The sequence below is a fragment of the Mya arenaria genome, chromosome 2 (genome assembly GCF_026914265.1).
Source record: "Mya arenaria isolate MELC-2E11 chromosome 2, ASM2691426v1".
NCBI lineage: Eukaryota > Metazoa > Mollusca > Bivalvia > Myida > Myidae > Mya > Mya arenaria.
This window is the reverse complement of record NC_069123.1, coordinates 42,052,140-42,065,848: the sequence shown is the minus strand read 5'-3', so window position 1 is coordinate 42,065,848 and position 13,709 is coordinate 42,052,140. Positions and strand designations below refer to the sequence as shown.

Genomic DNA, 13,709 nt, shown 5'->3' with positions numbered 1-13,709 from the left:
TTACTTTACGTACCAAAACTCATTATTTCGCTTCGCCATCTGACTGACTGTGAAACCAGCTACAAACAGCGCCTATGGATTAAATAAGATCCTGGCTGAGGGGAACCGGCGATGCTTTTGTTTTCAACCATCAAAATGTGTGCGCCTCACAACATCCCTCTATATGCACCCGTAAGAAAATGCCCCGGAGTGGACCCAGTACGAGTATGTACGGAGAAGAAGGCAGCAGGCAATTCTATGAAAGTAATTAAATGTATGATGGAAACGCCCGAGAGACCCACAGTATCAAGCCCAAAAATCCACAATGACATTGTTACAAAATAACAATTCAAAATTTTACAAACTGCTTCTACTGATGTGGTATACATCCGAGGATGATTTCGTTTAAAAGAAAATGGCATAGGAGTTCCAAATGTGAGTGGAGCTTGGGCTCCGGTACGTTTGATAAATAACATTTTTAATAGTTGACTATAGCCATAAGCGTTTATAAGGTACGCAGTAAATATAGTTGCAGACGACGTAAATTTCGTTGTGTATCAATTTCATGTTAGTTTCCACTTTTCTTTTTGTTGGCTTAATTATAAATAAGTATAACAGATTGCATAATACAAGTGTGTTTCTTTAACCAGCTTTTAGCTTTACAAAATAACTCAACTCAGGGTTATATTATATATTAAAAAATCATGAAGCTGTTGCAGTCCAGATCCTAATTCTCGCTGAAAAACGTAGGACCTCCAAGCAACACAAACTCCATTGTTGTTAGTTCAAATTTTACCAAATTATAAGGGTTGTATACTGAAAATAAGGGTAAATACAACCTGTTTTTTACCATGACCTTTAACTATACTTCACAAAGAAAGTTTGTGCATTATTTGGAATTATTTTTACTGCCTGTGCCTTGCAATTTGGGAAAAGATTTCGCCTTTTGGGAACAATACAAAATCAGGCCAAAATAGCTAATATAATGGAAAATATACATGTTTTAACTTTTTTATGCATACATAATACTGTGAAAGAGTAAGTTTTGTCAAGATTTTGTTTATATTACAAGAAATTCATTGCTTTTTGTTCATTCACATAATGGACATTTATCAAATTGGAAAAAATATAAAATTGGAAAAATGGACAGTTTTTCGCAAGGGGAAACAGCCTTTAGAAGGCAGTAAATTGCACCAAATAAGTCACTGAAAATGAATGTTTAATCATCATGATAACTTTATATGACCTATTTCACAGTATGTTTTTAACCATAAACTTATTTTTTACAGACCATTGCAGCTTTTAAAATGCTAGAGGCTGAGGACCAGGTGGTTGAAGAGGCTGTTGGTGTTGATGATGACGAAGTATGTATGAAATTCGAATAATCGATGCATTTTATATAATAAATATATAGTATACCCACAGACTTATTAACCATGGAAATTGTGATTTATCATATGAAATAATGCCTAATGGAAGGGTTTAATAGACAAAGGGAGGGAAACTGAAATTGCTATTGATAAATAATGCAATATAAATAATGCAGTAACTCATTATCATAGTTAAATCCACTGACTGTTAATACTTAAGTTTGATTTGAATTTTGCAAGCTTGCACAATGTGTGTATTAATTTTCCACTTAAGTTATTACATAGCTTTATTTCTTAACATCTGTAGCCATAAGATAACTTGTGTACATTAATGATTATGATTAACTGATGCTGTTATTAAGGCATTCTTTGATTTCAGGAGTCACTTTTCCAAGACATTGATTTGCTCCAGAATCATGGCATAGTAAGTTTTAATAAATTCTAGAATTAATACAGGTCAAATCCAACTGCTTGTAGCCTGTGAGGAATAGAAATGTGTATTTATCGAGTATATACAATGTTATTTTATAATATATTATACGATTCATACTTGTTGTTGTTTATAAATTTAATAACTATAATTTTTATTTATTCTTTTTCAGAATGTTGCTGATATTAAAAAGTTGAAGCAAAGTGGCATTTGCACAATTAAGGTACTTATTATACGAGTATGTGCCTCTGTTACATATAACTAAATATATACATGTAGTTGTATTAATGAATACATAATAGTTGTGTATCTCAAAAACATATTGTAATTTTGATGTTTAAAGAATGTACTTTTAATCTTCTGCAGGGCGTTCAAATGACCACCCGTAAAAAGCTATGCAATATCAAGGGTATTTCAGAAGCTAAAATGGAGAAAATCAAAGAAGCTGCCAACAAATTAATAGATCCTGGATTTTTAACAGCTTTAGAGTATGCTGACAAAAGGAAATGTGTCTTCAGCATTACAAGTGGGAGTCAAGAGTTGGAGTAAGTAAAAGTTTCACTATCATTCTTATATTAGTGTTAATCATAAAAAAATGATATTCAGGAAAAGCCAATGTAATTCTATGTCTATAAACAAAACGTTTTTGTAGGTAACTCAGTCAAGGACAGAAAAAATACAAGCCAATGGTGACCATTTCAGATTTTCGAAAATCAGTTTTGAATAGACAAGTATGGAATATGGTGATTGATTATATTACAGCAAACTACTTGGTGGTGGTATTGAGAGTATGGCTATCACAGAAGCTTTTGGGGAATTCAGGACTGGGAAAACGCAGCTATCCCATACCTTGTGCGGTAAATTATTTGCCTTGTAAATATAAAATTAAGTTGGTTTAAATTTATTATATGACGTTAATATATGTGATTTGGTAAATGGAGAGCTCCATTAACGATGATGGTATTATTATTTTTTTAATTTATTTACCATTTACTAATCAAATGTCATGAGGATAATAATTATTATAACCTGGCACTACAGTACACGTATTTTGTTGTGTTTTTCGTTTAGTGACTGCGCAACTTCCTGGAGCAAATGGCTACACCGGAGGCAAAGTCGTTTTCATTGATACGGAGAACACGTTGTATCCTTTGCAAAAAGAACATGTTTAAAAAGATAAAACGCTGCTACTAGTTAAATAGTATGCACATTTGCAGGAAAGAGCTCGTATCTTTTATATCACAGCATAATGATTATATATTACAAAACCATGAATTATTTTCCTTCACCGTGTGAAGTCGGCCAGACAGACTGCGGGACATAGCTGACAGGTTCAATCTTGACCAGAGTGCAGTCTTGGACAATGTTCTTTACGCCAGAGCTTATACAAGTATGTTGAAACTTCAACGGTGTTCTTTTTTCACACAATACTAATTTTTATCTTGCAATAAATCGCTTAGCATCACAATTTCATATATGTAAATCACATCATGAACAAATGCAAGGACGCTAAACACAAATATGAACGTACATTGGTGTTTATTCATTGTTCCCATTAGGTGAACATCAGTACGAGTTGCTGGATTATGTTGCAGCTAAGTTTTATGAAGAAAGCGGAGTCTTCAAACTTCTGGTACCGTCATACCTAATTTAGTTTTGTGTTATTTTGCAAATTTGTTTTATTATTGCATGTTCGCAGACAAGAGATTATACAAGGTTATATTGACTTGATGTTATTTAGAAATTAAGCACCGTGATACATAGATACATCGAATTGCATATATACATGTGCATTTGTAACACTATAGTAATCTAAATGCCAATAGTTAGAAAAAAAACGTCCAAAAAATTCCTCCCGAACATCTTGGTTCCTTTTCATTTTGCTGAAGCCTCTGAATATTACTAAAAATGGCGTTTTATTGAAAATTTCTACTTTCTGTGCATGTGTAGATCATGGACTCCATCATGGCCCTTTTTCGAGTAGACTTCAGTGGTCGCGGAGAACTGGCAGACAGACAGCAGAAACTCGCACAGATGCTTTCAAAACTCCAGAAAATTGCTGAAGGTCAAACATTTTGCAGTGTTTTCCTCACTATTTTGGGCATAGGGCCGGGGGCTTTTTGATTGGTGAAAATGCGTCATTTTGACTTAAATTGTTTTAAAAAATAGTTTACAGAAAATGTAAAAGAATGTGAAAAAGTTGATTTCTTTAGCATACAACAACGCTTTTATACAAAACGGGTTGGGTCCATGTTTTATTCAATTGAGAATTTCATTTTCTCGTTTGGGAAAAAGTATGTTTAAGCAATTGTAAAGAAAATTCAGAAAAAACACAGTGTTTCGTGGCATTATGTCCTTACTTTTATGAACAAAACAATGTTCACAATGTCACAATGGCGTCCGTATGCAATAATGTGTACAACGTCTCGAAGTAACATGACAAAGGATTATATTTGTATGAATTATGACAAAATGATGATATATGCCAACTGGTCAACTGGCAAAAACATGTCGAGTATTGACATACTGTTGGGGTACTCTTGTTATTGTGTTATATCGATCTTGTACAATTGTCCGCTGCAGAATACAATGTGGCTGTGTTCATCACAAACCAGATGACTGCAGATCCGGGGGCAGCTATGTCGTGCGTATCCGTTTGATTCATATTTCACTTGCAATTTTTAAACAAACATATATGTGAAAAAAAACCCTTATTTAAGTTCCGACGATTGCAGTTTGACATGCACTTTCGTGTGACTGTTATTTCGACATTCCTAGGTTCGCCGTGGACCCGAAAAAGCCTATTGGCGGCCACATCCTGGCCCACGCCTCCACCACAAGACTCAGTCTAAGGAAGGGTAGGGGAGAGACCAGGATATGCAAGATATACGATAGGTACCGTTCCATTACCGGTATAGTTGGGTAACACTGAGACTGATATATTTATAACTACTTTTATCTGTGTGGTACTTGGTACTCCACGTACAATGTCAATTGTTATATTCTGGACTCTTACATCGCCCTTGTGAAATTAATTCAAATAACTTGGACATCAACGTTGATGCTATGATTTTGTTCCTCGAATTTGGACTAAAGTTGTACACAGGTCATATATCAGTGGTTCTTAAGTTCAGGATAAATCCTTAAATCGGGATTTTAACTTCAGTCTTTGGTACAGTTGTAAAGCTTTTTTTTCTCGGACATTTGCATAAAAACAGTAGAAAGTATTTTGCAATGAAAACAAATGGCAACAATTTCAAAAGGGGTCTGAGCCCCTAACCCTGCTTTGGTGATGAAACCCTCGTATTAAAAAAAGACCCCCGGCTATTTTACAGGATTGATAATTATTAGCTGTTAGAACCCTTATAGAGAAATTTGTTCTCGGACACGCAGTTACATACTCATGCAATAAATGGAATCTATAATTATAAACTTTCATTCCAGCCCGGACAAACCAGAAAGCGAAGCTACGTTTGCCATCACACAAGGAGGCATCAATGACGCTAAGGAGTGAATCTTGTGTATCGGCCTTGCTGCAACAGTAACATATAAGCAATTGTTTCTACATATATGCCGTTACGTTTCTTCTTTCTTAATCATGACACTTGTTCTTTTCATATTTACTTGTCTGTGATGTTTGAATTCTTTTGATTGAAGACTGTGATATTAATTTACAAAATTATGAATAAAATGGTAATTATGATTTATTCTTGTCATATCGTCTAAATAAGACCACGTTTCTGAACCAAGTTCAGCGATCAGGGACTGTCTTTAATAACAATTGTCAAAGTTTTTAATCACAACACTAGTCAATCCTCTTCAAACAGTCATATTAAATATTCCTAACACGAGGATCTAATTATTTGGTTTATGATGAAGAATGTTTCTTGTACAGTTCTTGTATCTGAGTCTTGAAGAACTTTCTCAGATTTGGTCTTTTGTTCTTGAAAGTTGGTGTCAAGAGTCCATTATCTACACTAAAGAGCTCCGGGTACACAATGATGTCTTTCACCTGAAATTAAGGAAATGTCGAACAAAGTGTTGACTGATATAGTAAAACATGTCAATTCAAAATGTAATGAAATGCATTGTTTGTAACGTGCTAGTCTACTTACCATCTCAAAGCCTTTTAGTCCGGCTTTCTTTCCGACGGCGTTAATGTCCTTTAATATTATCTCTTTAACGTCCTGAAACAAGTATTACCATAATGTACAGTGTTGTACTGGTAGAAGCACACTTTCAAGAACAAACACTAAAGCATGCGGGACAAAATGAATGATTTCAGTGATGTGAAAGAAACTACATTGGCAAGCTAAGTAGCCAAAAATCTCAATCTTTCTGACAACTTAGTTTTGAATTTGTTTAATGACAGTAAGAAAAATGAAAAATAACTAATACGACACTCGTAATTTACATTATTATTGATAACATCTCCATAAAAGTCGTACTTTTCTGGCGCACAGCTCCCGATAAGAGCCAGAGGCGTCGTTCTTAGCCGCCCAGGCCATCAGCTCCTCCTCATCCGGAACCATCACACCCATCAAGTAGGGCTGTGAACAACAACAATAATCTTAAAACTTCAACATATTGGAACATTTCAACATAATCTTGACGCTTATCAATTCAGACTCATAACTTACAGATAATTTTTGAGGTCGTAAGGGTTGTCCACGGTCAAAACACCGATTGCAAAGACAATTGTTCAACAGTCTGGATTGTTTAGAACATCTAACAGTAAGCACTTGCTATAAGTGTACGGTTGACGTGTGCATGCACTTGCTATTAGCGTACGGTTAACGTGTACCTGCAGACTGTCTCCCTCGATGAAAGCCTGGGCCACAAACTGGCTGCGCATGTACGTGTTCTCTATCTTTTCCGCGGCAACATACTCGCCCTGTGACAACTTGAAGATGTTCTTCTTCCGGTCAATGATCTTGAGACATCCGTTCTGGAATGAATATATATATATATATATTTTTTTTTTTTTATATTCATGACAGAACAGACACTTAGGAAGCATTTGAATTTACAAACATGCCCGATTGTATGGTCAATCACATCCTTGACATGCAAAGGTGTTTATCGTAACATTTCCGTTGTAATTTGAAAACGGGAAAATGTACTGGATGAGATTTTCTACAAAACCTACCGGAAGCCATTGCCCGATGTCGCCAGTGTGCAACCAGCCGTCTTCGTCCAGGGCTTCCTTAGTTTTGTCCTCGCTCTTGTAATAGCCGCAAAACACGCTCGGGCCTTTGCATAAAACCTAAAGAAAATAAATAAGCAATGCAAAACTTAGACATACTGTCTGATAAGAGCATTGCTGGTTTAGCAGTATAGGTGTGGTCTAGGGTCCAAAATGCTCACTAGCTCTGGTTTCTACCCAGGCAATGGAATCGATAGCAATTACTTTCAGCAAATAGTTGCCTTCACAATTGAGTTAAAATACATTAGTACATAAACGCAATCGGGTTTCTAAAAACAAACACCGCTGAGACTTCTGTTTATACATTACCTCTCCTTTGTCGTCCTTAGCGTAGTAATCCATTTCCGGTACATCCTCGAGCTTCACAATGTTACACGGCAACGGCGGTCCACAGTGCCCTGCGTGTGAGAAAATCACCATCGATGTACTTGAATCAACTTGAACTATTGACAAGTATGTAGAACCATTGCCATTATCCTTGTTGATTTATTCATGTAATATAGTATTATGTTATGATGATGATTATAATTTATAAATACCTGGTTCGTACTCTCCGGGAATATTGAAGGAAATGCCAGCAGTATTTTCTGTCTGACCGTACCCTTCGATCACCTGCAATTCAATGTTTGTAATGAATGACAGGCGTTCTATGAATGGAAGCCAAATTATATTTACTAGCATGATGTATATATTTAAATTAAAAATCTCCATCCCTGGTTGAAACTTCCATCTTATGCTCCCAAACAGATGGAAAACAACGTACCACACATCCGAAGGCACATCTTGTGAAGTTGAGCACCTTTGGTTCTAGCGGTGCTGAGGCTGTGAAGACGAGCCTCACCCGGCCTCCAAGTAGTGCTTGGATCTTCCCGAACACCAGCCAGTCCCAGATACTGTCCTTCCGGATAATACGTCTGCGCAAATATTAATACTTTGAAACATGTTCATTCAACGTAGTTAGAACATAAATAACAGTGGCTGCCACTATATAAATTAAAAACTATATGCAAATTGTTCTTTATCAAAAAACATATAATTATACATACGTTTATATTTGGTATCAGTATAATTTATAGTTTCGTTTAAAACAGACTATGAATAGTTTAATGTACGATTATATAGTGACCACATTTTCAACCATGGGTACCTTCTGAGTTCCTTTTCTTTTGAGCTGCATGCCAATGAAAACAACATGGATTTCAGTTTACTGGTCTTCACTCCAGAAATGACCTAAGAATATGCGAACAAAACCATCAAGCCCGTCTGTTCATCATGAAAAACTACATTAATCATTTGATAATCATAAAAGACTGAAACAAAAAGGCAGCCAGGTGGATAAGACTGGTGGTTTGCATAAAGGTAATCTCTTCATATATTAGGAAGTACATAACTATCTATATATCTATTCCTACAACCAATCCACTAGTTACATTGTATAAACAAGTCAAATATGGCTAGTTCATAACTATCCAGTGGTATATGGAATACAATTGGCAACTTGACATTATGGCCAGACGTGTGTCGTTATACCTTGTCATATATCCGGTTGAGAAGTCTGGGGACGGTAGGGAACACGGTGGGTTTGAGCGCCTGCAAGTCGTCCGTCAGCAGCTTCACGTCTCCGGAAGAGAACCCTAGCCGCGCACCATTCATAAAAAAAATCGTCTGAAAGAGAAAACAATGTATTTACCATTCGAATATGCATACATTTCTTGATTTTTGTAAAACAGTTAATAAAATCAAGAAACGTGTAGAACCATATCTCGGAGTACGTGTAAAGAATTGCATCTACATCGTACAAACCTGCAATCCCCTCTCAAAAACGTGTGCCAATGGCAGATATGAAAGGCTACTGTCTTCAGCTGTAATTCCTACTCCGCCTTTCTGGAAAAATGGAAATCAAAGTTTTCTTGCAACCGTGTAAAATACCATACATAAATATAGTTGGTGTAATTCAAATGCATGATTGTATTATTCGTAGTCAGTACAATATTCCTTCTCACCATACAATTCGAATATGAATATCCTAAATATGGATTAGTGAACGCTCTTACACTGGCGAAGACGGATATGGATGCGAGGTTGGCTATCATGCTCCTGTGCGTCATCATTGCGCCCTTTGGGTCACCCGTGGTGCCGCTCGTGTAGCAGATCAGGCATAGGTCGTCCGGGGACGGAGGCTGCAAGGTAGGGGACATCAAATTGCGAATTGATAATTTGATATAAAGTATGTTGCAGGTAACTATGTGAACAGTGGTATTATCAACCTTCCAAGTAACATTGGCTCTTTTGCGTTTGATTGAACATTTAATAAATACCACCTAAAACATGTACATGTAGGTTGAAATTTACGAACAAGATAGAAAGGGATGTACATCGTAGAATGACTTACCACAGCGTCTTTTGGGTTAGCTCTTCCTGCATTCTGTAAAAAAGCCCATCTTTTAAGATTATTGGATTATAAAGGGAAATGTAAAAACTACATAAAATGAACTGAGCCAACGTATAATTTTGTGAACCCTCCTCCATCGTATGTTTAAAAGATAATACAAATATCTCATCTGATTTTGAAATCATGCGACCATAACAACGAAATAAGGAATTCAATAAAAGTGTCATTCGACCTAGAACTAAGCTCATAGCCCTACCTGTACAGTCTCAAACTGTACGAGTTTGATGTCGTGTAATTGCGCGGTGGTTCTGTTCTGGTCGCTAATAGGGTCCATGATGATTAGACACTTGAGCGACTTGAGGCTCCCACCCTTGTCCAGCAGCAGCTGTGCCTTCGCCGCGTTCTCACAGATAACTAAAGGCATCTCGGCTAGAAGCAAGAAAATACACTGTGGCTACAATATATGTGACTTGGAGAGTCGCTTTTGTCACTCTAGTACAAGCTTCGCGATCACATCAATGGTATTCTGAGTATCCATTGCCATAAGGAATTCAATTTTAACCAGATAAAAACAAAATTCGGACCTCAGATGATGGACTGATGTGAAGATTAAAGCCGTTTAAAAAAAACAACTTGATTTGCCACCAATTTTCCCAATAACCTTTGATTATGACAATGTTGACTGAATGGTTCGCCTACTTGGCCATTTTTTCTTTCTAAAAGCTTTCATAATATTGTTGTGTTTGGTAACCTGACATGCGAAACTCACTCTGGTTGATTATGTAGGCGCACACGTCAGGTCCAAGAGTGTCGTAGAGGGCGCACGTGACAATGGAGAACATGCTGCACGCCTGGTCAGTCACCGTCCACTGACGAAAGAAATAAAAGCGCTGGTTTAGTCAAGCAAATACGGTCATCAAACAATGAGCTAGATATTTATTTCAGTTGGCACACAAACATCGAATGGTTATAGCTGAAGACAAAAAATGTAAAAAAGACTTCCATATCATTCCATATCTATGAATGGCGACGGTATTGTATGTTGTCTTTTATCATGACAGACTCTGTATCCTCATATAACTCAGCTCAAATTAAAAAAAATATTTGCTCATTCAGTTGGAATGGCAATGGTTCGGTTATTTTTTGTACACTATGGTACCTCCACCCGGTTAGCAGCGTAGATTCCCACAATGGTTTCTGCACCAGGCTCTAAACCTTCTTCCAGAAGCCCGGATCCAAAGTCCTTGGCCATATCGAACACCTAAAAGATTGGAAGGTAATGTTCAACACACACCATCCACAAAACCGACAATATACAACTTGTATGAATTGATGAACAGTTCAAAGGGTTAGAGAAGTGTACACAAAATTACAAATAAATAAATAAATAGATAATCATACAACCTTTAAGTTATATTTTTTACATTTTACATTGTGGATGGGTGTACTTTGCGTTGTTGTGGTACATCTTAGATATTATGCTGACATGAGAAAAGGATCTTACGGCTTTGTCAAATTGTATGATATGTGACGCTGGTACATCCTTAAGATACTTGGGAAGAGAGGGTGTGCCAAAGTCGACTGGCCGGGATACAGGAGTGACCCTTTCGTTTTTATTTTTCAAAGTAATTCAATAATAATTTCACCTCTTGGTACGTGAGCCAGGTGTAGGATCTGTTAGGGCCGTTCCTTCTACCAAGGCATGGCTTATTTCCTGTCATAAACAAAATGTTTACCGCCGTGAGTCCTGTATGTGGATCCATTTGTATAAGTATAATATATACAGTTTATACATACAACGCTAAGTAAGGCTGAAAGGCCGAAAACTGTCCATAGTGTCACAAAAAAGAACAGTCCGAGGCGGTTTTTTCGCTGACAAAATGGACAGTTTGAGGTTACTTAACGGTTACTTAAAACATAAAACAACGAAATCCAAATCATGAATTTCATGGCGCTATTGGCAACTTATTGGACACTGTCACACCCATCGAAAAAATACTAATCATATGAATCTCTTAGGCAAATAAAAATAATTTTGCGCTTATATACATGTGCGCATACATTGTAAATACTTATTTTGGTTATAATTTAAAATTCAACTTCTACGGATATATAACAAGTGCAAATGTGTTATCTATGTGAAGCATTCGCTTAATGCGGAAGCTTTTAAGTTGTTTTTGCGACTTGCGTTTAAATGACATACAACAAACAAACCTCAGTCACATCTTAATTGGGAATTGCGTTTTAAACATAAAAGTCGGAATTTTTAAAAAAAATAATGACTTTTATAATTATTTATTAAACCTAAAAACGGGGTTTTAAAGTTATTTTACTTCAAATAAGTGCATAGTTTTCACAATACAAGAACAACAAGTTTGTCAAAACACGTTGATTCAACAGTATGTTTATCAAACCATACTTCTAGTTCTACTGACTGTCCATAAATAGAACAATGTCTGTCCACCATTTGAACAATGACTGTCCTTTATTAAAATATTGGCCAGTCCATTCTATAAATATTTTACGGTTAAAAATAAAGTACAGAACACAGTTCAAAACCCCATTTGGAATACAAAAAAATAACAATGGATTACGTCACAGACATGTTTTTAATCAACGATAACACTATATGTATCAGTCAAACATCAAGACAATGCAATGTTGAGACTATTCGTGATATTGTTGTGATGAACTTGTACCGTATGATTTACATGATATGGCATGATATAAACTCGCCGCCTACGCTCAGATTTGAAATTGCATTTCTTTCAAAGCACGCTGTATATATCAATATCAACAAAAAATAGACCAAACTAGCTCTGTTAATATTATCGAAGCAACTCACTGCTGATCCTGAGTCCCCGCTTGAAGCACTCGTGCGTGGTCCGTGCATCCTCGTGGGCGTATTCTATGAACGATTTCCCGTCCGGCACCCAGGTGCTTGTTCGCGACCCGTCCTGCACAAGATGGACATGACCGTTTTGTGAGATTCAAAGAAAGAACACGTACAATGACATGAATGATCTGTTACATCTTTAAGCCGTACAAAATATTATGTTCATAGTTTGGATGTAAACATACAAAATAGTTCTTGTTTCTTAGGCTTTTACTTAAAGTTGAGCTGTATATATCTATAACTATTACGATGGCCAAAACAACCTCATGAAAGAAAAAACATCCAACCGGAAGTCTGATGGATTGATTGTCCATATCTACAGGCGGCGCGAGAGGTGTGGGTCTGGTGGCGGCGTAGAAACTGGCGGCCGCTACCGTCACCGTCGCCGCGGCTCCAAGCGCCAGTGTAGACGGATTAGGATTTCCGGCTGCATCTCGAATGTACTGCATCTCGTGTCGTGACTTTTAACTTTGCCTTTTAATAAATGATTAATGTGAAGCTGTTGACCACTGTTTACAAATAGCACCGTTTGCCGAGTTAGGACTGTATGTAAGTCCAAGTTCAAGGCCACACACTATATATACGGGAACGATAAAGATTGATAACACTCAATTCACACGCAAACCATGTCTGATTTGTAAGTGCAGAGCATACATAGGTCTTGTTTTATTGTCAGTTCGAATGCTTTCGTAGGAGAGCAAATATTCTACAAATATAAATCAATTAAAACACGCGTCAGTATACCAGTAAAATTATTAAAAAATAATTTAAGTAATCAATCTGGCATATACGATAAACTGAACAATTTGTCATGCTTCCACACGTGTATGCGATACTTGAAAATTAAATCTAACTAAATAATATCTAAAAGCAAACGTGATTCACAAATGAAATTATTAACAGTAAAATCAAGTTATTTTCATTCAAAATACTCACTTCAACTTTTACATATCCATCCAAGACAGAGGACAAAACAAAACTCCAGTGGATTGTAGTTAGTCCTTAAATGTCGCATGAGTTTCAAAGTCCATTCTGTTATCACACTCCTCTCACCCATGTCATCATGTATGGGGTATTTGAAAATAGATCGTCTCGGTAAATATATAGATAGGCGATTTAAGTCTAAATTTCCTATTCCCTTCATTTCATTTATGAAGGACTTTCGTCAACTGTGATGTATAGGTTTTGTTTGTATCCTTAATAGTTTTTGTTCAGTATTACAAATACACTCAGGACAAGTGTAGACATAATTTAGCGAGGTTCTTGTTTTGTTTAAGACATATTGAAGTCATCATCTTTGAAACGTTATAATAAACAACAACATAATCAGCAGCAGCAACAATGAAATTGTTTATAACAGAAGACGATAGCTATCATCAGCAACAAAGCTTCCTACCAGGCGAACGATGGCTAGAACACAATCATTTACTAGAAGA

General features: G+C 36.5%; 2 protein-coding genes across 2 annotated transcripts; one reads left to right on the top strand and one right to left on the bottom strand.

The window, feature by feature from the left end:
• The first annotated feature begins 524 nt into the window (after positions 1-524).
• LOC128211314 (meiotic recombination protein DMC1/LIM15 homolog) lies at positions 525-5,435 on the top strand. Its single transcript, XM_052915976.1, has 13 exons — positions 525-546; positions 1,269-1,343; positions 1,729-1,773; positions 1,952-2,002; positions 2,146-2,324; positions 2,542-2,636; positions 2,851-2,923; positions 3,078-3,169; positions 3,339-3,412; positions 3,730-3,844; positions 4,363-4,423; positions 4,558-4,674; positions 5,224-5,435. Exons 2-13 carry the CDS (start codon positions 1,287-1,289, stop codon positions 5,291-5,293), a joined length of 1,029 nt encoding a protein of 342 aa, XP_052771936.1. The 5' UTR covers positions 525-546; positions 1,269-1,286; the 3' UTR covers positions 5,294-5,435.
• Positions 5,436-5,465: 30 nt separating this feature from the next.
• Positions 5,466-13,452, bottom strand: LOC128211307 (long-chain-fatty-acid--CoA ligase 5-like). The gene is made up of 20 exons (XM_052915963.1): positions 13,210-13,452; positions 12,561-12,747; positions 12,223-12,334; positions 11,024-11,091; positions 10,537-10,638; positions 10,147-10,246; positions 9,634-9,806; positions 9,378-9,410; positions 9,040-9,165; positions 8,789-8,869; positions 8,516-8,650; positions 8,133-8,215; positions 7,749-7,899; positions 7,525-7,597; positions 7,295-7,383; positions 6,929-7,045; positions 6,584-6,727; positions 6,228-6,329; positions 5,895-5,966; positions 5,466-5,791 (listed from the first exon to the last, which is right to left on the bottom strand). The coding sequence occupies exons 2-20, from the start codon at positions 12,720-12,722 to the stop codon at positions 5,648-5,650; spliced, it is 2,067 nt and encodes a 688-aa protein (XP_052771923.1). The 5' UTR covers positions 12,723-12,747; positions 13,210-13,452; the 3' UTR covers positions 5,466-5,647.
• Positions 13,453-13,709: the final 257 nt, after the last annotated feature.